Source organism: Rhincodon typus, chromosome 8 (assembly GCF_021869965.1).
Source record: "Rhincodon typus isolate 14 chromosome 8, sRhiTyp1.1, whole genome shotgun sequence".
NCBI lineage: Eukaryota > Metazoa > Chordata > Chondrichthyes > Orectolobiformes > Rhincodontidae > Rhincodon > Rhincodon typus.
Window position 1 is genome coordinate 12,276,630 of NC_063339.1, and position 25,778 is coordinate 12,302,407.

Here is a 25,778-nt window from a genome sequence, read left to right on the forward strand (position 1 = left end):
TCTTTTTCAAACTGGAAAGTTTATTTTTCAAGTTTACATAAGAAAACACATCTCACCGTTACTCCAGATTATAGTGTTGTTTTATCCCATCAGCTCGAGGGCATCTTTTATTGGATTATAGTTCCATTTACAACATCCTTAAATACATAACAAGTAACCACTTTTCACATCTGGGTTTAGAAAGGGAGGGTCATGTTTTTTGCCCGATTAGGAGGTTAAGGACAGGACAAAGAGAAAATGGCCTTCCCAAGACTCCTCTATATATTCATTGAGGGATTTCCAATTGAGAACATCTTTTTTTCCTTTTTTTCGCTTACATGTATTAAAGGCAACCTCTAAGCCAAACTGCAGCCCTTGTAAACTCTGGATGAAGCAGCGACAGACTTGGGACAAAAACCAAAGAACTGCGGATGCTGTAAATCAGGAATAAAAACAGAAGTTGCTGGTAAGGTTCAGCAGGTCTGACAGCAACTGCAAAGAAAAATCAAAGTTAACGTTTTGAGTCCAGTGACCCTTCCTCAGAACAGAGGAAGGGTCACCGTACCTGAAGTTAACTTTTCTTTGCAGATGCTGCCAGACCTGCTGAGCTTTACCAACAACTTCTGTTTTTGTTAGACTTGGGATGACTTGTCTGAAAAATTCTAGTGCACATTCCCTTCATCAACCAGACAAATTAAAAGGGAGCTGCAAGAGGCAGCATGAGCACAGACCCTTGTGATTTTACTTCATGAAAACTGCATTCCAGAAAATTTTGATCTTTAAAATATCCTGTTTTTCTGCAAAACTCATATCCGTAAAACCACAATGCATTTATAAAAAGTTTAATTTGTCAACTTGCAAATGCTTTCTACATGATTAGTTAGAGTTACAATAAACTCAAACAGACAGGGAAAGAGCTTCATGCGTGACTAAATGCTTCTCTACCACCTCTTCTCAATTTGAAGGGGAAACCTCAACATTGGGTTTATAGGTTATATACTCCACACTCCAACCCAGATTTAATTGGATAGCTCATTTGCACTATGAATTCACAATTTTTCTTAAGCACAACTTCACATTGACTGCTCAAAGAAAACAGCATAGATTTGGATCTTACATAATTACAAATTTATGCAGATTGGAAGGTAGAAGACATAAATCCACTTAGAAAAAGGAATAGAAAATAGGGAACTGTGCATGTCAGGTTACCTGGTCAAAAGAGAAGCTGTTAGAATCTATTAGGCACATGGTAACAGGGCACTTAGAAATAAGAATATCTAAATATATATTTGGGAGAGTCAACATTGATTTATGCAAGGGTAAACACACATGACAAATCTGTTGGAGTTTAAGGTTACAACTAGCAGGATAAAGGGTGAGGAAATAGAGGATATAGTGCATTTCAATGTTTTAAAAGAATTTGATACAGTACCACATGAGATTATGAAAAAAATAGGACTCATGGTATTGTAGATAATAGATTAGCACAGCAGACTGGTTAACACATAGAAAACAAAGACTAAACTCAATTTTTGATCTGACAGCTATTGTGAACTGGTACGGCAAAGATCAATGCTTGGTCCTCAGTTATTTATAATGATACCCATGACTTAGGTGAGGACTCAAGTGTAATAAATTAAAGTTTTCTAATGACGCAAAGCTCAAATGGGAGGATACCAAGAGGAGGATGAGAAGAGGCTGAAATAGTTTGTACAGATAAAATGCATAAAGAACATAGTGGAAGGAATATAATATGTAACAAAATTTGGAATTAAAAAAAGATTCTCGTTAAGGGTAAAGAGGTAACTGGGTGTCCTAATTCAGGAATCATGGAAAGTTAACATGCAATTATGAAAGTAAACAGACTTTATTGCAAAAGTGACTGAAGTAAAAGAATGAAGAAATCTTACTACAATTATATTGGGCTTCAGAGAGACCATATGTGCAGTAGTGTCTACAGTTTTAGTGTCCATATTCACGGAAGAATTCGTTTTTCTTAGACAGAGTGCACTAGATTGGTTCCTGGAATGAAAGGATTATCCTACAAGGAGGGCTCAAGTAGACAAGACCTATATTCGAGTTTAGAAGAATGAGAGTTGATCTAATTGAAACAAAACTCAAGTAGACAAATTAGATACTGGAAAGATGTTTCCCTGTCTGGGAGTCTAGAGGTAAGAAGTTGCTACTTCATATAAGGTGGTCAGCCACTTACAATTGCAATGAAGAGAAATAATTTCACTCCAAAGGGTTGTATTTGGAACATTACTTCAGAGGGCTGTGGCTGCTCAGATGTCATGAATACTTGACACAAATTGAATCAGTGTCCTGTTAGTATGCAAAAGTCTATGACTATATGAAGAGGAGAACTGAGGTAGATCAGATACCATCTGAGTGAATTGTGGAGCAGGCTGAAAGAATCAAATGGTCCACTCCTATTGCCATTTATGGTTAGATCACAAACAGGAGGTCTGACTATCCAATAATCTAGATGCGCAATTTCATCAGCCCTCACCTCATCCGGTACCACAAAAGCTAGATTGTTATTAATTTCTTTATTGAGAGCTATGACATTCAGATTGTTAGCCATGCCCGCTTGAAAGAGATTGTGAAGAGATGCAAAGAAAAAAAGAACTAACAATTAAAAAAAATCCCTTGTTAAATTAGTGCTTCTTAGTGCATCATATTTCTAATTTGGGATCTTTCTGTCTGAGAGACTCAGTAATTCATTGGATCAATACGTGTCACTGCTGTTAACTCATATCCAACTTGTTTTGACAAAACACACTTGTCCAAGGCACCAAATTTATAATTATTTTCTTTCTGAAAATGGTCTTGGGCAAAGGACTAAACTTCTAAGCCTAATGGTATTTTTCAGGACTAAAACTGTAATATACACAAATAAACTGCTCAGTTACATTTGTTTCTCAGTCTAATAAAAACGGTACCTGTGCACCCAATACCACAAATAAGAATAAAAACAGTACAGAAGTATTGTCAGCTATTTGATATTCTTTACACTAAAGGATATAATCATAACGGTTTAAGGCTGCACACTTACATAGCTTTAACTTACATTCTTTGCAAGCTACGATCAGTCATACTATTTTGTGTGGATCATATTTTGAAAAACAAACTGGGCAACCTGTTCAAATTGAGAGGGAAGTAAAATATTTTTGTTTAAAATCTGTTTTTAACCTAGACATGTGCTACGTGATCAGAATGTGAGAACTTCTGCAGCTTAAAAACTGATTTAAGGGATAACTTCAAGTTACTGAATGTTTTTAGCAATTTTGAACATAGCAAATCAGTTGAAAAGAACTTCCTTTCATTTTTTCTTGCTGTGCCGATGTCCCGAAAGGGCCACATTGAAATATGTTGCACCTGCCTATCCGCTCGTGCCCAAATGCATCACATCAGATTTGATATGTCGGTAGTGATGAACGTGTTGAACATGCGGCTTGCCATCTCGGCGAAGTGAACTTAGCGGCCCATTGTTGGCATGACAACAGATGGGCGGGTTAATGTGGCATCCTCCTCCTTCCACTGGGATGTGACTGTCTTTACTTGAGTGTAAAACTGAATACCCTGGAATGAAAGGTGGACAACAACAAAAAAAAAAGCTAAAAGCCTGTACGTACATATGCATGCATCACCTTTGGTTTCAGAGTTGAGCTCAGCATTATTTCACAAGTTCAGCTGTTCAAAACTAGGCATCAGCCCAGACATGTTCACATTTAAATCATTGTACCCATTTCTGTACAGCATTGCTAACTTTCTAGGGTTGTTCTGGAGTTGAAGAATTAAAGGTTAACCTCCAGGACACTGCTGCAAGGAAATCTGCCAAAGAAGTTGGAGGGAGAATATTGCTTTCAAAATTTTCTTCAAACATTTTTATTCTCGTGTCTGATGATTTTGTAATTAATCTGCTGATCTGCCATGAAAATTTCTTCAGGTAATCTCTTTCTAATGCTTATGGAAAATGGCTGTCTGCATCATGACACTGGCATGGCAAAGTATGAAAATCTGGTAGTTGGATGCAGCAAGACAAAACTTCTGGGAAAACATCTAACCACCAATACTAAATATATTTTCATTACATACAAATTTGAGAGCCAGAGCCAGAACCAGAATCTGGAACCACTGGGGCTCAAAAGTAACCAAAGCTTTATACTTCTTAAAGGTTGAAAGCTCTTCAAAAAAAGGAACAGCTGAGAGTGAAAACTACCACTGAGATGCAACTGATAGCCCCTAACTGGAGTGGGCACGTTAGCAATACTCCAGAAGCAGTGAGGGCTCTGGCACACCCAAGATCTCAGGATCTGAGAAAGAGAGGACTACAGAAGGCAGACTGTTAGAAAATCATCACAGAAAAAAAAAAACAAAAAAAAAAAAATAAAAAAAGCTGGTTAACCATTTAATCTCAAACTTACATTGCTGCTACCTAACTGGCTTTGGAGATTAACATACATACCTGCTTGCCATAGAAGTTGGTATCACCCCTGAATGAACCTCTTGATCCAGTAAATGAGAACATGGGCAAAGGAACTGGGATAGGCACATTCACTCCAATCTGAACAGAAAGGTTAAAAAATTGTCACAAAAATCAGAGCAAAGTACTGGGTGTCAAAACAGACATTTCAAATTATGAATATCAGTTATGAAGTGATGCCTATGAGATCACCACATAGCATGCTGGTACTTCAAACTTGAAATTATTTGGAAACACAAAATAGATGGCACATCTGAAAGAGGTTACATGGTAAAAGGAGGAACAGTGAAAGAAGGTCTGCTGGCATCAACCTAACTTCAAGTTGATCTGACCTTTCACTTACACGATGAATGTTATTTAACCATGGCTCTAACAAAGTGTGATTTTGGGTATTACATATTTCATTATCAAGTCAATTAAATTTGTTCTGATTTAACTATACAGCAGCTTACAATAAGACCAGAGGAGCATTAGACCGTAAATTATGATTTAAAGAGGCTACAAGGAGAAATTTCAACAAAGCGTTTTTTGTTCATTCATGGGTTGTGGGTGTCACTGGCTAGGCCAGCCCTAAATACCTTTAGGACTTAAGATGAACTACCCCCTCCCCCCACTGTAATAATTTTGTTCCATGTAGAAAAAGGAGAATCTAAATGAAACCTGTTGTCTGGAGCACACAAACATGGTTCTAATTTCCTGTCTAAATGCATGACTATTGCACATTCACGTGTGAAGTTTGTGCATTCACGTGTAAAGTTTTCACATTCTCCCAGTGTCTGTGTGAATTTCTCCAGGCGCTCTGGTTTCCTCCCACAGAGGATTGGTGGAGTTAGGTGGATTGGCCATGTGAAACTGCCCGTAGTGTCCAGCGATATCAGGGTAGGTGGATTAGCATGGGATAGGGCAAGAGTGTCTCTCTGGGTGGGATGCTCTTTGGAGGGTCTGTGTGAAATTGATGGGCCAAATGGCCTGCTTCCGTGCTGTAGGGATTCTATGATTCATGCTGGTAGCAGAAGGACAGAAACAGATAAAGCACTTAGACTGGACATCTCAAGCACTGCCTGGTAACCAATTCACAAAGGACAAGTAATAGCCAGGACATACAAAACTACAAACATTGCAATAAGATATCACTGCTTGAGGATTAAAAAAAAAAAAATCACTATTTTCATCTACCGAGAGCTATATGCCACTCTTAGTCAAGCAAGCTACTTTGACAACAATCCAAATAAATGTGGAACAATAAAAAGTGGTTCAGAAACTCAGTACATCTTGCAGCATCTGTGGAGAAAGAAACAAAATTAACATGGAGTCCAAAGACTCTGCTGAGCTTCTCCAGCATTTTTATTTCAGGTCTCCAGCGTCTGTAGCATTTTGCATTTATTTGAATAAATGTGGGTATGTCCTCTGAGAGACTGTGGAGCAATGTTTAACAACATACCTGTCCCACATCAACTAGGTGCGTGAATTTACGTGCTGTGGCACCGTTAGTGGTGAAGATGGCAGTGCCATTTCCATATGGGTTTTGGTTGATGATATCGACAGCTTCATCCAGTGTTTCTGCTTCAAGGACTACTAGGACAGGTCCAAAGATTTCTTCAGTATAGCACTTCATTTGAGGCTACACAGAGACAACAAGTATAAAAAAAAATGCCTTTTAATAACAGACTGGCAACTATACACTACTCTTTACATTAGAAGTGCTTACAAGAACAGGTCAGAGACTGGGAATCCTGCAGCAGGGTGTTGTACTTTCTGCCTCTCCAAAGCCTATGATCTAAAGAGACAAGTCAGAGTGTAAGCCAGTAGACACAATCAGATAAATGGCCTCCTTCTGCACTATGGTCATTGTTACCTAGCCCTCAAAGATTTGATCTGATTCAAACACATGCAGCAATAAAAATAATGTTCCATTTACATTTGGAAGAGATTCTTTTCTAACCTTTTTTGTGATAATAAAATTTATACCTACATTTCTGTTTTGCCAGCCTGTGGAAACAATTCATCACCATTCACCCCATCATAATTCTTACCAATGTTGAAAATCTTTTCAGGTTTTATCCATTTCAACTCCAATGAAAAAGCCACAACTTGTCAACCTTTCCTTTATAAATGCAAATTGTGTTGTACTATTTCTTTCTAAGAGCTTGCATTCCACTAATCCACACTTGATTTGCCATTTAATTTTAATACTTAATTTTCTACTGTTATTTCTTCTTCCCCTCTAATGAATGCAATCATCTGCTCTAACCTAAGCAGTACCAGTTAAACTGGAAAACTACTACGTTATGATTGGACAATAAAGATCAGAAACATTAAAATAGTGAAGTACATCAGAAGAGGAGGATAACCAGAGCCTCTAAATCAAACGTGGGAATCTTTTTATCTGGTGAACAATAACCACTATTCTTGAGTTGGGCACAGGAAATATTTATTAAATCCTCTCACTGCAAATCTAAGCTAGTTCAATTTCTGAAACATTCATGAAACTCACCACGCCCAGAGGTACTGCCAGCAAATACCTACTAATTGTTTTAGGGCAAATTATCAATTGACATATTGAGCAGCAAAGAATGATACAATTTGAAAGGGTTGCCTTGTGGCCAATTGACTGGTGACAAAAAACAAAGTGATCTTCTCACCTTGACTCCTGCGAGGATGGTGGGCCCCACAAAGTTGCCATTTTCGTACCCTTTCACTTGTATCTTCCGGCCATCCAGTAGCAGCTCTGCGCCCTCTTCCACTCCACTTTGGACCAGATCACACACACGGGTCTTAGCCTCAGGGGAGACGAGTGGGCCAAGGTCAGATCCGGGCTGGTCACCTGGGATCAGGGAGTAAACAAAATTACAAGCATGTGGTCAACCAAGACAATCCTCTATTGTTTACATATTGTGGGAGAAATGTACAGCAGTCCATTAAGGCTGTAAATCAGAGTACATAGTAATTAGGTTCCTAATTCCTTAACCTCAATCACAAACGCCCATAGAAAGTAAGTATTTCCAACAGTCTAGTCAGGAGAGCTAGTAAATCAAAAGTTTAATTCTCTCAAGTGTACAGAAGTAATTGAATTCAGTCAGGTGATAGAATAGTAAAATTGCTTCAACCAAAAATGATCTTAGAAAAGCTATTTTAGTTACTGTTGCAATGAATTCAGAAAGGTAAAATGGAACCTCTCAAGGGGGGAAAAATAATTTCAGTTCAGTTCAAGGTAAGGGAAGTTTGGCTTCTAGTATTCCTTCAGTGTCAAGTGGTTTAAATCCCAAGAATTCCCTCTCTAAAGCTTTGTGGGACTCATTACCATCTTCTCAAGGACTACCAGGGACAGATGGACAATAAATAACAATGCCCATACTACCACATTCTTGATGTGGTGCATATTTATCTTAAAAAAGTTTCATGTAGTTGCAACTACAGTAGAAAGAACAAAAATGTGGCCATGAGTACAAGTCACAGTGCCTCTATATTCCATATTTTGCCTCCTGGACTACAGCATCGTATTTAATCAATCAATCCCCTCATACTCCCATTGCATTGAAAGTAATCAGACCTGCATTGACTTTCAGTTTCTTTGCCCGTTCCACCAATTCAGGCAGCCAATTTCTTGCTTCCCCAACCAGGACAGCAGTAGACAGGGCCATACAACGCTGTCCAGCAGCACCAAAAGCTGCACCAACAAGCTGATTCAGAGTGTTTTCCTTGTTAGAATCAGGCATCACGACTCCATGGTTCTTAGCACCCTACAGGGAATTCAGAAAAAAGGAAAAGGCAGATTGAAGATATCTTCCTGCACTCTCCAAGTAACTACATGGAAAATAAGAACTTCAAACCACTTTATACAAGCACAGACCACATCTTTTTTTTAAAAAAAAAAACCCATCACAACACTGGCAGGAACTGGCAAGATTAACAGTACGCTGCACTATTTAATAGTAGAACTAAAAAGAGGGACTCTTCCAAAATAATTTCTTCCACATTACCATACATTTGTAAAACATCGGTCTGTCATCAACTACAGCTTGGGGTAGGATTTATATTTTATTCGGAGAGAATTGTTATGTAATCCTCCCCCAGGTCAGACATAACCAGCAGCTAGATCACACACTATCACCTGTGCTGCTTGAAGTAGAATAAAAATCAAAATTGGAGAAACTTAGCAGGTCTGGTAGTGTCTGTGGATTGAAAGCAGAGTTAATGTTTTGAAGCCAATGATCCCTCGAGGACTGTCTTCTGCTTGTAGAATGTAGAACTCAAAGTTTCTTTCTTTCGTCCCCCAAACTCCCACAAGAGGGTCTGTGTGCACAGTGCAGAGAGAAAAGCAATCCAATTAATAGTTAGCTGCTCTTTGAGAAATTCTCTCCTTCGTTTCCGTGACAGCACTGCAATATAAACATATTTTTTTATTCATCATCGCCCCTTATTAGTTCCTGACACACAGCAGCAGTATGGGGCATGATGTCTTTATTCAGGTGTAAGTTTGGAAAAGGTATTGTTGCTGCCTGGCTGTCAGCTTTTGTAAAATGCCAGCCAGACCGACATCACAAATTAACAAATAAAAAGAGAGTCAAAAATAAAATCTTGATAGAAACAGAGAGAAGCAAGCAAACAATGCTGCTTGACTGAGCTTCTCAATCATCAGCAGGACCTCAATTAAACATGCAATAAACCCATCTCAGTGAAACCCTTGGGTGTGTGAAGCTATTGAAGCCAGCCCATTTATTGTTTCCAACTTAATTTGTTTTAGAAAGACCAAAAGGTTGGATTGCTGAAAAACTTCATTGCAAACACAAATTGTATGGAAGGAAAAGCACACTGAAATTGTGGTGAGTCAAAATCGGATAACCCTGGATTTGATGGAGTTGTCAGCCAATTCCCGCTGGGTCAGCTGAACCCACATGGTCATGTGATTATGCAAACAGGTATGGACAAACACCATTCAAAAGATTTCTGAAAAACTCCACAAGTGTAGTAAACCGGAGGGGGAAAAAAAATGCTGCTGATTGGAGACAAAGTGAACTTGATGTAGCAAGTGGAATACAGTGATGCAATGCAAAAGGCTGACATTGCTAAGGAATGGGAGATTCCACCAGAGTTTGTCAAATATTCTGAAACACAAGCGAAGAAAAAGAAAATCTTTGAACGGTTTGACAAGCAGGCATTCTTTCCAGCTAGGAAGAGAATGAGAAAGACTGCCTTTCCTAACAAAACTGCTCTGCTAACATTAGCTCAAGGCTGTTCAAGCAGAGAATATTTCGATCCCTGATCCAATTCTATAGGAAAGGCAATTTGCCCTGGTAAAGAACTGGGTCACAAGCAGCTCACCTGTAACAAATGGATGGCCAGACTGATTCAAAACTAAGGAACAGCATGGTCTTCCACACGGTAAGTGATGAAGGTGCAGTTATTATGTCAGCAATAGCAGATGCCTGGTGAGGCAGGATTTTGATTGCATTTTTCAGATACGGAAGGTAACTTCAAGATCTCAATCTGTCTGTAGACTTCAATGTTACAGCAATGGTGGACTGGAAATGTCATACCCCTTTGAAAAAGAATCATCCTTTTCACCCAAGCCATTTGCTAACAACATGCAACAGACTGGAGAACTGCTGTACAAACGGTAACTATATTGAGTATCACAGTCTCAACCAAGCATACATGAACAGCCGTTTTAAACCACGGCTCAAGTGGACTGTTTTGTCATCTGTTACCAGATCATCTCGAAATGCGTACTTATGGATAGCAAAGCAAGGAGTGTCTCATGATGCAGACTGTGCCAACATGGATGGTGCCAAAAAGTTGGAATTCCCTACCACAAGAAGCAACAGGAGGCCACCTGGCTTTGCAAACAACAAGGGGCTAGCCACGCAGTACGCGGCTAATAAAACAACCTGGGTGACCTTCAGCATTGAGGGGCCTGGATCTGAAAAGTGGACAAAATCTTCCTCTTCCTTCACTGATATATCATTACAGACACTTGGTCCTGTGCAACCAATGGATCGGAGTGGGCGGGGGTGTGTGACCAAGAACCCAAATGTTCACGATAAAGAAGGCATGAAAGATGGTGATGGAAGCCTCAATTGCTAACTGCTTCCACGACATTTGATTCACACAAGTTAAAACTACACAAGATGCTGCATTTTGGAGTAGGAAGAGGCCATCGAGCCCTGACACTCTTTTCGTTCACCTGCTGACGGCCGACGTGGAAATTGCAGCGGAGACAAGCATGTAAACATATGCAGAGTTGGATGATGGTATACGCTACACAACAGAAGAATTGACAGATGAGGCAATCTTAAGTGCAGTAGCTCCTCGACCGAGGAGCCCAACGACCTTGAAGACTTCAATAAAAGGTTCTCAAAAATGTCTGTCTACTCACACATCTGTTTCCCTAGTTGAAGCCAAACCTGCCATAGGCACAAAACAATGAAAAAAAGTCTTCCAACTGCACTGGCATCCATCGACAGCACTTAACAATTAAGTTCTTACACAGCCAACTGTCAACATCCTTCAATGCCTTTTACTTAACAATCACCTGAACTTGTGCAGTATGAACAACTTGAAAAATAAAGATTTTCTTACATTTTTACTGCTGTATAAAAAAGTTTTTGTTTCAAAACTGTGTTTGTATGAAAACTGGGTTGTACAAGGGTATCCTTGGCTATTGTGAAGTTCCACTTAAATTTCTTGGTTGGCCCGTCATGATACGACTTGATTCCAAGATAGCAGTGGAGCAGGACGCTCCAGCTGGAGCTCGTCTGCTCTGTCCATTCTTTCTGTCTCCTCTTTTTCTCTTCTTCTTCCCTCTTCAGCCTGAGGCCTGGAGTGGAATGGGGAAGGCAGCTGGTGGGCTTGGAGCAAAGATGGCTACTGGGTGGGAACCAGTGGAGCCCTTATAGAAAGGCTGTCTATTGTTTTAGATTTATTTAATTTTCCTAACATATACTATGTATATCTGTAATGTAACAAACTATTTTTAATTTTCTCTTTTTTCATACCTAATCTGTATCAAGGTACTTAGGGCACCGTCTTGGGTACAGTGTGTTAGCAACATTGTACACTTTTCACTGTACTCCCGTTCTTTTGTAACTTGAGTACATGACAATAAACCTAGTTCTGATTCTTGTAATTTTACTGAAGAGAATCTATATTTTTGAAAAGATGGGGAGAGGGATCTGGTAAGAGATAGAGCTGGGGAAGGTAAAACAATTACATATTTTCAATACAAGGGGGAAAGTGGAAAAAAAGAGGTAAAAAAGTAAAAGATTCATACTGCATGCAGCTGGTCTACAAATGAACTATGAACAAGTCCAATAACTAAGGAGTGCAAAGGATATTCACCATGTTTGACTGCACTCTCTTGCCGTTTTTGGAACCTCTTGTGTAGATGTACTCTCCTGCTTGATTGGAACCAACAAAGCTGATGGCTTTTATAGCAGGCTGGTCACAAATGAAGTTCACAGCTTTAAAGAAAAAGTTGAAAAATAACATGCATTTTATTATTCCCATTTAATACAGCACACAGAATGCAGGTGGAGATATCTGCAACAGATGTCAGAGTTGATTCTGGGGTGGGGGAAGAATGGAGAATCTCGGAAAAATGTTACTATAGTTCCAAACAGTCATTTTCTTTCTCACTTCTTGAATTTTGACACCATTATAGCCAAACACATTCTATGTGGGAGCAATAATTCATTGCCTCACAAAACTAACTACAATATCTAAAGCGAAGAAATGTCATAATAAAATGTCATTGTCTCCACTTTAAACGGAATGAGAAGTCATTACAGACAGTATTCAACAGAATTTTCTATAGCCCATGAATATCTTGATGATAAAAGATTTATGTGCCACACAACCAAATGAAAGGTATCACAATGGATATCTATCTGCATCAATACTGTTTGACAAGGTAAAGTGTCCAGTATAATCCAATTTACTTCCATATGCATCGAAGCAATGGGAGACAAACTTTGAGAGCAATAGATCATTTTTCTTAAACTGTTGTAGCCATCAAAACTCAAACTTGGATATGAAATCATATGATTAGTAGACGTATGATTAAAGGAGTTGGTACAGGCCAACTTCAACAACATTTTAAAAAGATTTACAGAAATATCAAATTTCCTACCATCATGCTGCCCATGTATAATATTAAGGGTTCCATCTGGAGCTCCTGCATCTTGTAATAACTTGGCCAGCAACATGGCTGCTCCTGGAACACGCTCCGAAGGTTTGAGCAGGAAGGTATTACCACACACCAAAGCCATAGGATACATCCAGAGTGGAATCATGGCTGGAAAGTTAAATGGAGTGATGCCAGCACACACTCCTAAAGGGAGTCGGTAGGTGAATGTGTCCATGTCTTTAGTGATAGAGGGCAAGGTCTCACCCAGCATTAAAGACGTGATACTGCAAGTATGTTCAACAACCTCTGTCAGGAGAGAAACGTAAAGATCACTATTATTATGGAGGACCAATTAAATGCTCTATAATTCTTTTACTGTCACTTGACTGGAACAATAGATTTTTATAAGAGAAATTAAAATTCTTGGAAGAGATGCTCAAGTGGGAAGGAAGAAAATAATACTTGAGAAACAATATCATTGAATAGGAAGTCATTGACAGTTCTGGAGGAAGTTATCATGGATTATGATGGAAGCCAGCTGAATAATTTGTCATCTGTAATTATATTTGAGATATTTGACATTTATGTGAGGTTGCAATTTCAGCAAGATATCACAGACATGCTTTTACTTAGAAATCCACATATTACTTACGTAAGCCTCTGAAAACATCTCCTTCAGCATCTGGCAAAGTTTTACCTTGCTCTTTTGTGATGAGCTTGGCAATTTCAGTCTGTTAATAAAATTAAAAGACATCTTATCTGAAAGATTTTTCTTGGAATTGTGGTCAGGGAATTGTAGGTGATAGCAGCAAGGTTGAACAGAATTTTTTTGTACCCTGGCATTATGAACATTCAAACAAAAGGAACAGAATTATAAAAACAGAAGTTACTGAAAAAGCTCAGCAGGTCTGGCAGCATCTGTGAAGAAACAAAAAAAAAACCAAGAGTTAACGTTTCAGGTCTGGTGGCACTTCCTCAGAACCGGACCCGAAACCCTTTTTGCTTCACAAATGCTGCCAGACCTGCTGAGCTTTTCCAGCAACTTCTGTTGTTCCTGATTTACAGCATCCGCAGTTCTTTTGGTTTTTATTAAGGAAAAAAAGTAGGCCACTCAGTCCTTCAAGCCTACTCCGCCATTCAGTAGGAAGATGGCGATTTTATTTTAAGCTCAACTTTACATTCCTGTGTATCCCCAATAATCTTTCATCTCTTTGGCAATCAAGAATCCATTTGAAAACCAAAAGAACTGTGGATGCTGTAAATCAGGAACAAAAACAAATTTGCTGTAAAAGCTCAGCAGATCTGGCAGCATCTGTGAAGGAAAAAACAGTTAACGTTTCAGGTCCAGTGACCCTTCTGAGTTCTGAGGAAGTAGATACAGATTTACTCCAAAACCTTAGACACTGACCAATAAAGTTATTTAAAGAACTCCAATCAGTTAAACATGGTCTCCCTTTGACAAAACCATATTGTTATGCCTGGTGTAACAAGTAATTACAAACGGAAGGGGGGAAAAAAAAAAGCCTGTGACAGAACACCCAGCCAATGGCCAGCTGAAGATCTGAGCCCATGCTGTGGAACTTCAGAAGCTCTCTTGCACTGATACAGAAAGATGGACGGGAGGACAAACAACTGCCAATGAGAAAGCAAGAACAGAGTTGCTGATTTTAATCAAGTCTGCTCAACCGGAAATCGATGACTTAAGATGAAATTGGATGGGGGCAAGATTTTACAGGTGGGGGAGAATAATATTAGCCCCAAGGCATATTGGTGTGTTCTTACGCAACTCTCGGCACCTACTTCAGGGGTACAATGAAGAGGAGAGCACCTCCCTGAAAATTAGTCAGCAGAAAACCTGGAAATCACAGGTAATCTTCCCTTCAAAAAAAAACATGCAAACTTTCTCAGGAGGGACTGGTTAATATGAGAAAAGACTTATTACTAGAGGCCTTTTGCTCACAGGATTCTCCTTACCCCACCACCACAACTTAAAGACATTCAATTCAATGACACATTTGTACTGTAATCACTTACCATGTTGTCTTTGATGAGTTGCTGGTACCTTAGGAAAATTTGCTGCCGACTCAAGACTGAAGTCTCTGACCAGGAGGGATAAGCACGTTGACAGGAATTCAAGGCAGCAAGCATCTCCTCTTGGGTGGCCTTTGGAACTTTGCTAATCACCTCATTTGTTGCCTAGAAGCATCAAGGGCAGAAATATCAGGAAAAAAGTTATCATAAATCCCTGAATTACTATATTAGATGAAGGAATCCGTATGCATGAGAAAATGAAAAGAGAGATGTCATTCAAGTCACAAATCTTTAATTATTAACTTTTTTATTTGTTCAAACTGCTAAAAAACAAAAGCTTTCAACACAACCACAGCATGGTGCAATGATAGCACTGAGAGGCACGTTGTTGTGAAGCTGGAGGTAAAATTCCCTGCATCTGCATCCCTACTATGAAGAGAGAGGCGCTACAGGCAGAATTTTCTTCACTGAGATAAAAGAAAGGAGCTTTTATTTTGAAAAATATACACTAAGCTCTAAGCCCAAAATGCTTTTGAGCCACGATTCCACCTTGCCTTATGCTGGTTCCCCAAGATATGTCATAGCTAGTTAACATACTGCTCCTTAATGATTTCCTACTTTCACTTTTGGGAAGAGATTTGATATTTCAAAATCCCTAACTTGTAAAAATTGGAAGAGAAATACAGTAAACTTTCTTTTATCCAGCATCTATGGGACAATTGATCAAATTATCTGGATAAGCAAGAGGTCCACATAATGTAGAAACACACACTAAGTAACAGAAATATAATGCAGCAGGCATACACACTGTTACACTTTATTTACAGCATAAATCACAAATAATAATGCAACTTTGACTTAATTAAAACTTACAGGCAGAGAATCTTCTCACTCATACCCTCAACAGACTCTGACATTGCAGTATTCGAGGAGAAATTGAATCAATAGTTGACATTTTGTGTGGCCATTCGATTGAACAAGTATATTTACATGGCGGCAAGTGAATTAAAAATCTATAATAATTGCACAAAATAATACAACAGTCTCTGCAGTATTTGAGGTATATAATTTTTGCCGGTTTATTCGGAGCCAGTTAAAACAAAGTTTGTATATGTCGATTGCACTGTCATAGCCCAATTATTTCTTTTTACCCCCACCCCGCCGCCACCGCCAAAACAATACTACCTCAGCACTCTTGATGGTCCAATAAGCTATGTAAACAATTCAGTCATTTAAATTTTACATGCAAAGCTAATATAAAAATACATGCTTACAGGGTTGTGAATGTCAATCCATTCTGAGGTGCGAGATTCAATAAACTTCCCATCAATAAATAATTTTGTTGTTGACTGCAAAATACAAGTTAGACAGTCTGCAAATAAATAGCAACATACTAATACACTTAACCAGACCTCCAATTTTTAAGAACACAACTTTAAAAGTACCAAATTGAAATATTTCAATTGCAGGCAGAATATTAACAGTAACAATTTCAACATATATTCACAGTTCTTTTAATCAGAAGTATAAAGTTTTAAGGATTCATGGACAGACACAAATCAAGAACTTTATATCTCAACATCTTTCCTTGGGTCCCTGAAAGATGCAATTAGCTTGAAGATTTTTAGCTGCAGAACAACTTGGAAAGATTCAGTTTCAAGTGATACAGAAAAAAGTTCAGTTTTCACCAGAAATTAGCAAACAAAGCAGATTCTATGTTTTATGAAGAGAAGAAACCCCTGCTTAACTGACTACAAATCAGCCCCTAAAGCATATTGATTACTTGGGGATATCTGGTCCCAACGTGGATGAGAAACTGCTTGGGAGAACTGAAGAAAATGTGCATTCAAAAAACACTACTTCTTGAAATATACGCAGTGAGTGAGATTTTCCATTATTACACAATGAGGCACAATTTGTACAAATACATTACTTGTTATACAATCCCAGAGATAGTAGGAAGTGCTTTCGTGTCCTATAATCAAAAAGGAAGCAGGACAGTTTGGTTTCAAGTGAAGCTGTAGACTGTTTCTTTAAACCTACTTTTGATGTTTGGACTGCTTTTCCACCAGACAACTGGACTTTGGATGGTATGGAATTCAGATATTTCTGATATTAGCAAAAGCATGAACCACTTGCTTGACAAAGTGGCAAGCTTATTTTGTGAAGTTCTGGTGACTTTCTATTCTTCACTTATAATGCAAAATAAGTGAACGGTGGAAGAAAACACAACCTATTCATAGGTAAGAAGAAGCACAGTTACATAAAATTAACTGTATATACAGCTTTGTAATCAACAATATCATTCAGGAGCAAGCACTGTATTCAAGACAAAGGGAACATTTGGCATCACTTTGCAGGCAATCGAGAAAGGAATGCAATAAAAATACTGATCGGTCAATTTCAAATGATTTTCTTTCAAACAAACTTCATTGAACAACTGCAACTGGCTCAAACTTACTGGAGAGGAGTAGCACATACATCCCAATGGTGGTAGGATCTGAAACCAGAAGTTAGAAAAGATTATGTAAGCAAAAATTTCTCCTTCACTGTTTTGCTGCACTGAAAATTTCCCAGTTCAACTCTCTCTCACTCTCAGCTCAGCTCCTCTTTTTGGAGCTTATTTCAATCTTTCCTTGATCTTTCATTTTTAAATTATTGCATGAAGAAACATTATTTTAACCTTTCAAAGGTGATCCTGTGTCATTCTAAAGCTGAAGGTGCACAACCATTCAGATGCATGGTAATCTCAACCTGAGACATTAACTTTGTTTCTCTCAATAAATGTTTGCTCACATGCTGAATATTTTCAGCAGTTTTTGTTTTAGCATCAGCAGTATTTTGCTTTTGTGCACACCTTGTACATCATAGGAAGACTTCTCAATTTTTCTACCTTCTTACTGAGTGATGCGCCAACAGCAGCCTACATGTGTGCATGGTAGCTTCAGAATTCATTATGTAGGTAAAACAGTATATTTGGATGACTTCTGCATCATCGTTATATGCTAAGTGTCCTGTCACTCTATGATTGGTAGATCATCAGCAACCTGCATATTTAACATACCTTCAGATTTTTGGCATGTTCAACTACAATTATTGAAAATGCAACCTTAAATGCCCAAACTTTAAACCAGGAATTACGCTTTCCATAGCTGTATTATTTCAACACTTTATAAGAATGGAAATTAATCGAAATCCAACTTTTCTGCGATGTGTGACTCTACTTAAGTAGCGCAACTCTGAATAGTATGGGGAGGAAAATTTTACAACATTAAAACAAAACTACATACACAACTGAAGTGCTAACTGGTTTATTCAGGCTTCAAAAAACTTTGATAATTACATTCAAAATTCACTTTCATTGACACACAAGATTTGTAACTTATGGATCAAATGCTTGTTATTTTATTTGGTGAGTAGAGATTGAGAAGGGTAATGTGCAGCATTATAAAATATCGCAAAAAAATCTGGAAATAAATTATTTCACCTGAATTTCCACAGAACATAAAATGTTAAGAGGTCTGTTTTTAATTTTGCAGAAAAAAGTTAATGGCAGATTCCTAAGACAGTGAACAATCTGTAAATCCACAGAATTTAATTACATGCAACTGTTATAATTTTAGTGTGATAACCTGTTATATTACCTCTGCAAAAGTACATTCCACCACAAGAGACTGAATAAACGATTTCGGTCCTTACTGTTAAAAACAAATTGCTGGAAAAACTCAGCAGGTCTGGTAGCATCTAGAGAGAAATCAGTTAACGTTTTGGGTTCTGTGATCTTTCTCAGAATTCTCATCACACTGCAATTAATTTTACAGGACACATGAAATTTTTTTTTTCACATACAAATTATAACAGACAAAAGGCAAAGTCACCCCAGTGTTCCCAGACCACAGGGCTGTTCGCTCAGTGACAAATGGTGGTGGTTTAACCTGAGGGTCACCACACTTCAGGCAAGGGAGAAGTTGAGAAGGATTCTCCTTCTCGGTAACCTCAGCCTGTGCAGAAATTAAATATGCTGTTGGCATCACTTTGCATTGCAAACCAGTTGTCCAGCCAGCTGAGCTAACTGCCCCTCAAGTTATAAATGAATTCAAGGCCGAAAGTTTGAAAATTTGATTCAGAGTACAAATTCAACATCATCTTGCAAAGAAAAAGAAAACTTCAGAGGTTAATCTGAGTGAGAATAAAAAGTATGACTAGCCAGTGAGGAATATTAATAGGATGTCACGGTGATCAGTTTTAGGAACGGTCTTAAGAAGAGTTGGAGCTATGCAGAGATATGTAGATAAAACATTAGAAAGGGGCCCTGTGTTCTGAATAACAATGATGGGGTGAAGAGAGGGGAAAATGAACAGGACATCAAAATTGGAAAAAAAAAAAGTGGAAATTGTTCTTTGGCAGGAGCAAGTTCGGTATAACAGTGGACAAGACATTGCAAGTCTTAAAATTTGACAACAGTAAATGTGAGACAATGGTGGCAGAGTGAATGAGTCATATTCTACCATGAAAGATAATGAAATTTAAATTCAGTTAATGAATTTGGAATTAAAAAGCTAGTCTCAATAATAGAATCATAGAATTGTACAAAACAAGCAGCCATTTGATCCATCGTGTCTGTACTTGTGCCTGAAGGTGCTACCCAGCCAGCCCACTCTCTGTAGCCCTCTAAACTCAATTTTAAATATGCATCCAGCTTGATTTCGAAACCTCCTATGGAATCCACCTCCAAATCTCCCAGGCAGCACATTGCAAATCCTAACAACCCTCTCAGTAAAGAGGTTTCTCCTCATCTCACTCAGCATCTTGAAATTGTGACCTCGAGCTATTAATATACCAACTAGTCAAATCAGAATATCCTCTTTATCCTATCAAAATTGTTCATTATTTGAACATCTCAATAAAGTCACCACTTAATCTGCTCTGCTCTGAGAAGAATAAGCCTAATTTCTCTCTCTTTGTATCCAAAATTCCTCATTCTGTGTTTCAGCCTAAACATAATGAAATAATGGTGAGCGTGTAACTAGCGTTGATTGTTGTAAAAACCCATCTGGTTGACTAATGTTCTTTAAAGAAGGAAATCTGCCATCCATGCTGCCTTATGTGATTCCAGATCTACAGTAATGTATTAGACTTTTAACTTCTCTCTGAAATGGCCTATCAACTTAATTCAGGTCAATTTGCTATAGACAACAAATTCTGCCCTGGCCAGCAATGCCTGGATCCCACTAAAGAACAAAGAAAAATGGATCAGGAACTCATATACATTAGCAAGATTGACAAACGAATAGGACTTGGTCAAAAATATGAACAAAACTATGGATGAACTGATATTAATTGAGTACTGAATCTGAGAGAACTCGCCAAAACACAGATGCAAATATTAGCATTTTAAAGAGTGAAACAGAAGAGGGGCAGGCAATATTAAAGAGGTTACAGATGCTTGGCTTGAGGTCGAACAAGATGCTGAGGGTTTGAACATTTGCTTCACCAGAAACCAGAAGATCAAGAAGAAAAACTGAACTGATGTCAACAGCATAGAATTGATATTTCTGGCTGGAGGCAAAGACAACACTTTTTAAACTTTCTGATGGTTAACTAGGGGCACAACTAAGAATAGATACGATAGCCTCCCTGTATATATGATGGAGCAGTTAAGAGAGGTGAAGGGGTGAGTTTGGGTCATAACTTGCATGTAAAAGCTGATCCACATTCCGTGGATGCTGCCAAACAGCAAAATGCAGACGAGGAAGAGGAAGCAACCAGAGATCCTTGACAGATTGTAGACAAAGAAGTTCTCACAAGGTGAAGAGATTGCGGAAGATTCTCTGGCTATGACTGGACATGAAAGGGAATCATGTGAAGGCAGTTTTAAAATAAAACTAGGATAGTGGTGGACAATGCCAGAAAAAGATTGAGAAATTAGAAATTCAAAATCATGGGGGCCCCGAAAAAATGTACACAGGGAGGAACTATTCCTGTCAGTGGAAGGATCAAGAACCAGAGGGAAGAGGTTCAAAGCAATGACAAAGAAGCAATAACTACATGAGGAAAATGTTTCTCATGCAACATGTGGTTGGAATCTGGAATACACTCGCCAAGAAAGTGTGTTAAGAGGCAGGCTCAATCAAGGATTTCAACAAGAATTGGATTTTGTAAAAAGGAAATTTCTGCAGGGCTATGGAGAAAAGGTATGGGAGTAGCAGTTGGTGAATTGCTCCTCGAAAGGGATAGCACAGATTTAACAGACTGAATGGTCTCCTTGTGAACTGTAAACATTCAACGATTTACCATGATCACAGTTAGAGGAATGTGTTTGTGGCTTTGATTAGAGTAATTGGAGTGCTGTGGCAGAGACGAATCTTGATTGGAAAGCTCAAAACATGATAACGTGGCTCTTCACTGCATAATTTTGATGGACCAGTATCTGTAGAAAAACCCAAAACCATTTTTTCAAAGCCACAAAAACAAGATATTTACTGCAGTGTACATTCTGCCTTTCTGAAGGGAAAGTCTGCTTACCAAAGCCAAGGAGTTTATATTCATTAATAGTTAAAAGTTGACAGATTTGTTTTAAGGAGGATCACATTGTAAATGAATAAAAGCTTTAGATAGTGCATTTTGTGTTACAAATGTGATAGCAGTGACCTTGAAACTTCACTGGGCAATTCTAGTTAACAGCTTAAGTATGAAATTGTGACAAAAAATATAAAGTCCTTTCAAAAAAAAAGTTCTTCTTTGCCTAATTTCATGTCATTTTACAGCCAACCAGGCAAATTATGAGCAGATTTCTGACTAATAGCAACCTACCAAATTGCAACCCAAACTTATTTTCCCACCCCACCTTTCTGGTGATGATGGCAGGAATAAGCATTTCACCCTAGCTCTACATCTGCACTAAACATTAATAATGATGCAGAGGTTAGAATCAACGGCTAACTGAAACCTTACAATGTGGTGCACAGAGCGATGGAGAGATCCATTTCTGACAGAGTTTTGGCCATTTATGCACTATTGTGTTTTTAATTTACTCATGGCATTGTTGGCTGGGCCAGCATTTATTGCTCATCTCCAACTGCTCGAGGTGGTGGTAAGCTGCCTTCTTGAACTGCTGCAGACCACGTGCGGTAGGCAGAGGGAATTTTGTCCCAACAACGGTGAAGGAACAGCAACATACTCCCAAGTCAGAATGGTGAGTAGCTTGGAGGGGAACTTGCAGGTGATGATGTCCCATGAATCTAATGCCCTTGTCCTTCTAGTGGTCATGGGTTTGGAAGATGCTGTTTAAGGATCTTTGGTGAATTTCTGCAGTGCATCTTGTAGATGGTACACCGCTGCTACAGATTGAGGAGTGGAGTTGAACCCCACCCACCACTTTCAAAATTTACTCACTCCACCACCAATGTATGTGGCAGCATGATGTACTGCAGCAACTCACCAAGGTTTCCTCGACAGCTCCTTCCAAACCCTCATCTGCCACCTAGGAGGACAAGGGCAGCAGAGATTTGGCAACACCACAATCTGGAAGATCCATCTCCACGCCAGATCTGAATTGGAACTGAATCACTGCTTGGTCATTGTCGCTGGGTCAAAATACTGGAACTTTTTTGCCAACAGCATTGTAGGTGTACCTACATATGATGGACGACAGTGGTTCAGGCAGTAGATGATCACCAAATTTTCCAGGGCAATAACTGCTGATGCTGCCATCAGTGCTCACAGCCAATGAACAATGATTTAAATAAATATTGGGCAAAACTGGGAAATACAAAAAAAAAGCCAACTTACAAGCATATAGAAAATTTAAGAATAAAAAGTAATGTCACCTTGTCAAGGCACCATGAGAGATAAATTGGATTCTGAGGAAATTGGAAGTTACGTAACGTTCCAGATTGGTTTTGCACTTCTATTGCAGGAAAAAACAAATTTCACTGTGGGAGCGCGTCACAGAACAACGCAGTCAGAACTACACAGCACGGAAACAGACCTATCAGTCATCATGCTCAATAAAGACAAACTTTCAATGAATGGATGAAGTGAGTGTGTTAAACAGAAGTTCAATATGTGTGAAATATAAACATACAAGTAAGTAACTGCAGTAGGTCATTTAGTCCCTCGAGCCTGTTCCACCATTTGGTACGATCACGGATGATCTGACTGCGACTTCAAACCCAGTTTCCTATCTGTTTTATATACATACACACACACACCGAATCGTTTGTCTATCAAGGATCAACCTGCATCAGCCTTCAAATGTTCAATGACCCTGCCTTCACCTCTCTGGAAGGTGATAAATGCTGACCATTCCAGCAATTTTACATCCCATGAAAGGGGAAAGAGAAAAGGAATAGTTACTCACAAATCCAACTGGTTCAGGAAAATGTCTTCACCCATAAAATGTGGAATTCATTATCATAAGGAATTGATGATGTGAATAGCTTTGATGCATTTAAAGGGAGGCTAATAACTGGATGAGGGAGAAAGGAGTAGAAAGATTTGGAATAGAATTAAATCAAGGAGGTGGAGAGGAATACAGACACCAGCAGAGACCAGATGAGATGAATAGACATTTCCATGCTGTGTAATTCTATGAAAGCAACGGCAAAATGCTTTAGCAACTAAATGTATTTTCAGTGTACGGATCTTTGACCTAATTAAAGGTATTGAAAGAGCAATTGAGATAACAGCGTTTAAAACAAGCATAGGACAAATCAGGCACAAGTCTGAAAGTCAAGCAAGGTTAAAAGACTACAAAAGCAGGACAATAAAGATTTGGAAGCAAGCCCTGAAGAAGAGAACTGATAATGAAGTCAATTGTCACCACTGTAAAGAAGCCAGATCAATGATAGACGATTACAGAAATAGTGCCATTTCAGCTCTATGTCATCTCTACAGGAATTTGTGGGGTAGTTCCTAGCCCAACCACCTTCAGGTGGTCAAAAGTGGGGATGTTCAAAAATGATTATATAATGTTCAGCACCATTCTCAACTACTTAGATACTGAAGCAGCCCAAGTGCAGATATAGCAAGACCTGGACCTTTACAAGGAACATATCAGAAGTGTGATGGAATATTACCCATGCCTGGATTAGTGCAGCTCCAACAACACTTAAATAATTTGACACCACCCAGAACAAAGAAGCCTACTTTATTGTTAGCACATCCACATTCTTTGCCCCCTCCACTGACATACAGAGGCAGTTTGCATCATTTAGAGGATTCACTGCAGAAATTCACCCCAAGACTCCTTTGACAGCACCTTCCAAAGCCAATAACCCTATCACGTGCAAGGGTATGGGCAAAAGATTTTGGAAATTCCAATATTTGTAAGTTCCCAAGTCACCAACAAGGCAGCTCACTGACACCTGTGAGGGCAACTACGGATGGTCAATAAATGCTGGCCCAGCCAATGACCCTCACATCCAGTGAAAGCGTATCAGACATTTTGACAGAGGACAAATGAAGAATGCCATAATACAGCTGGAAATTGAAACTGAAGGTTTCCACGACTGATGAGAAAAAACACAAGATTCCAGTGCGGAAAGGTGTAAATGACTGGTCCTTAAAATGATTACTATTACATACAATTAATGAAACCTGACAATTTAAAAAAAATCCATCCCATCTCAAAAAACCTGGATTAAGCCTCCTCACTTACAATATTTGAAGATCTGTGATTCCTGAAACTATCCCACAGAGAATGAAATAAGTGAGAAAAAAAATTTACAACAATGCAGTAGGGCAGAAAACCAAGGACAATCCTTTCCAACATGTTTGAACCAATAACGAGGGAGCTCTGGAAACCACCCACCAAATCTGACCTACAGACTTCCACATGCCGAGTAAAGACATCAACAAGGATTGAAAATAAAAAAAATGCTGATTTTGAGTATCGATTTCAGCATCTGCAGTAATTTACTCCTACTATATGAACAAGCATTGTCTGCTTTTCTCTCAGACAACCCTAATGCAAACCACAGGAGAAGAAGAAAGGCATTAAATAGTACTGGTGGGCACTGATCAACTGATTTAGGAAACTAATTAGCTTTGACATCTTGTAACTCATCTGAGATTGTATCAGTAAACAAAAAACTTCAGTACGCAACAATGCTACAATCTATGTTCTATGAAAAAAAAGTAAGGTCCGAAAGTCAGAACATTGAAGAGGAGATAGTAGGAACTGCAGATACTGGAGAATCTGCGAAAACAAGGCGTACAGCTGGATAAACACAGCAGGCCGAGCAGGAAAGCTGACGTTTCGGGCCTAGACCCTTCTTCAGAAAAGATTTGTGTGTTCATCCAGCTCTACACCTTGTTATCTCATTGAAGAGAAATCCCCGGACTCTGAACGTTAACTCTCCTTTCTTCCCACAGATGCTGCCAGACCTGCTGAGTTTCTCCAACAATTCTGCTTTTCAGTCAGATCATTAACGCTTTATATCGGGGAGGCAACGAACGAATGCAGCTTTACTGCGTTTAATAGAAACTGAGACATGTACGGCTACCAAGTATCTACGACACGTTTAAAAACTCAATCCACGTAAATAAGCGATTTCATCCCTTGCAAGAAGGCAAAGGAGGGAAATACATGGGTGGTATCAAACAGATGCAAAAAAAAAATCACAATACAGAGTGAAATAAAACGACAACTGCAAAATATATAAATAGAACAAGTTTGCTTTTCACCACTTGGAAAGGACGCCGAGACGAAAGGCGACTGGGAATACAAATTGCTGCACGCTAACGTGCACCCGTTAGCGAAATGAAGAATGCGCGCATAAGATTTTCGGGATTTCTTCGCCTTTAAGGTTAAAATAAAAACGGTTGCGAGAAGCGATCTCGACGTGTATAGAACTAAAACATTCTGCACAGCAACAGACAACCTCTGTTTTGTTGCCTATCTTCTACCACCCCACACGAATCACATCGTAATTCCTGCCAGTTTACCTTTCGCCTGAAAGTGACCCTGAGGGCTGCTGCCATTGTGAAGCCGATAACGGACCCAACCGCACCTCCCGTTCCCCTAACCTGTCCGACCCAATAAACACTAACTCCCGAGAGCGGAGACCGCGAACAAAACCGTCAGAAACCACGCGTGCCGCAACCCGAGGAGGCGGGGATTAACTCCATCCAAACGCCAATTGGCGATAC

General features: G+C 39.0%; 1 protein-coding gene across 2 annotated transcripts; it reads right to left on the reverse strand.

The window, feature by feature from the left end:
- On the reverse strand, positions 1-25,726 carry aldh6a1 (aldehyde dehydrogenase 6 family, member A1). 2 transcript variants are annotated; one of them, XM_048599826.1, is made up of 13 exons: positions 25,575-25,637; positions 17,086-17,124; positions 16,668-16,857; positions 15,899-15,973; positions 14,628-14,789; positions 13,246-13,324; positions 12,597-12,899; positions 11,807-11,928; positions 8,019-8,208; positions 7,111-7,292; positions 5,910-6,089; positions 4,451-4,549; positions 1-3,564 (listed from the first exon to the last, which is right to left on the reverse strand). In XM_048599826.1, the coding sequence occupies exons 5-13, from the start codon at positions 14,739-14,741 to the stop codon at positions 3,460-3,462; spliced, it is 1,374 nt and encodes a 457-aa protein (XP_048455783.1). In that variant the 5' UTR covers positions 14,742-14,789; positions 15,899-15,973; positions 16,668-16,857; positions 17,086-17,124; positions 25,575-25,637; the 3' UTR covers positions 1-3,459. The 2 variants fall into 2 exon arrangements, with proteins under 2 accessions (XP_048455783.1, XP_048455781.1); XM_048599824.1 differs by lacking the exon at positions 16,668-16,857 and having other exon boundaries at positions 25,575-25,726.
- Between the last annotated feature and the right edge of the window lie 52 nt (positions 25,727-25,778).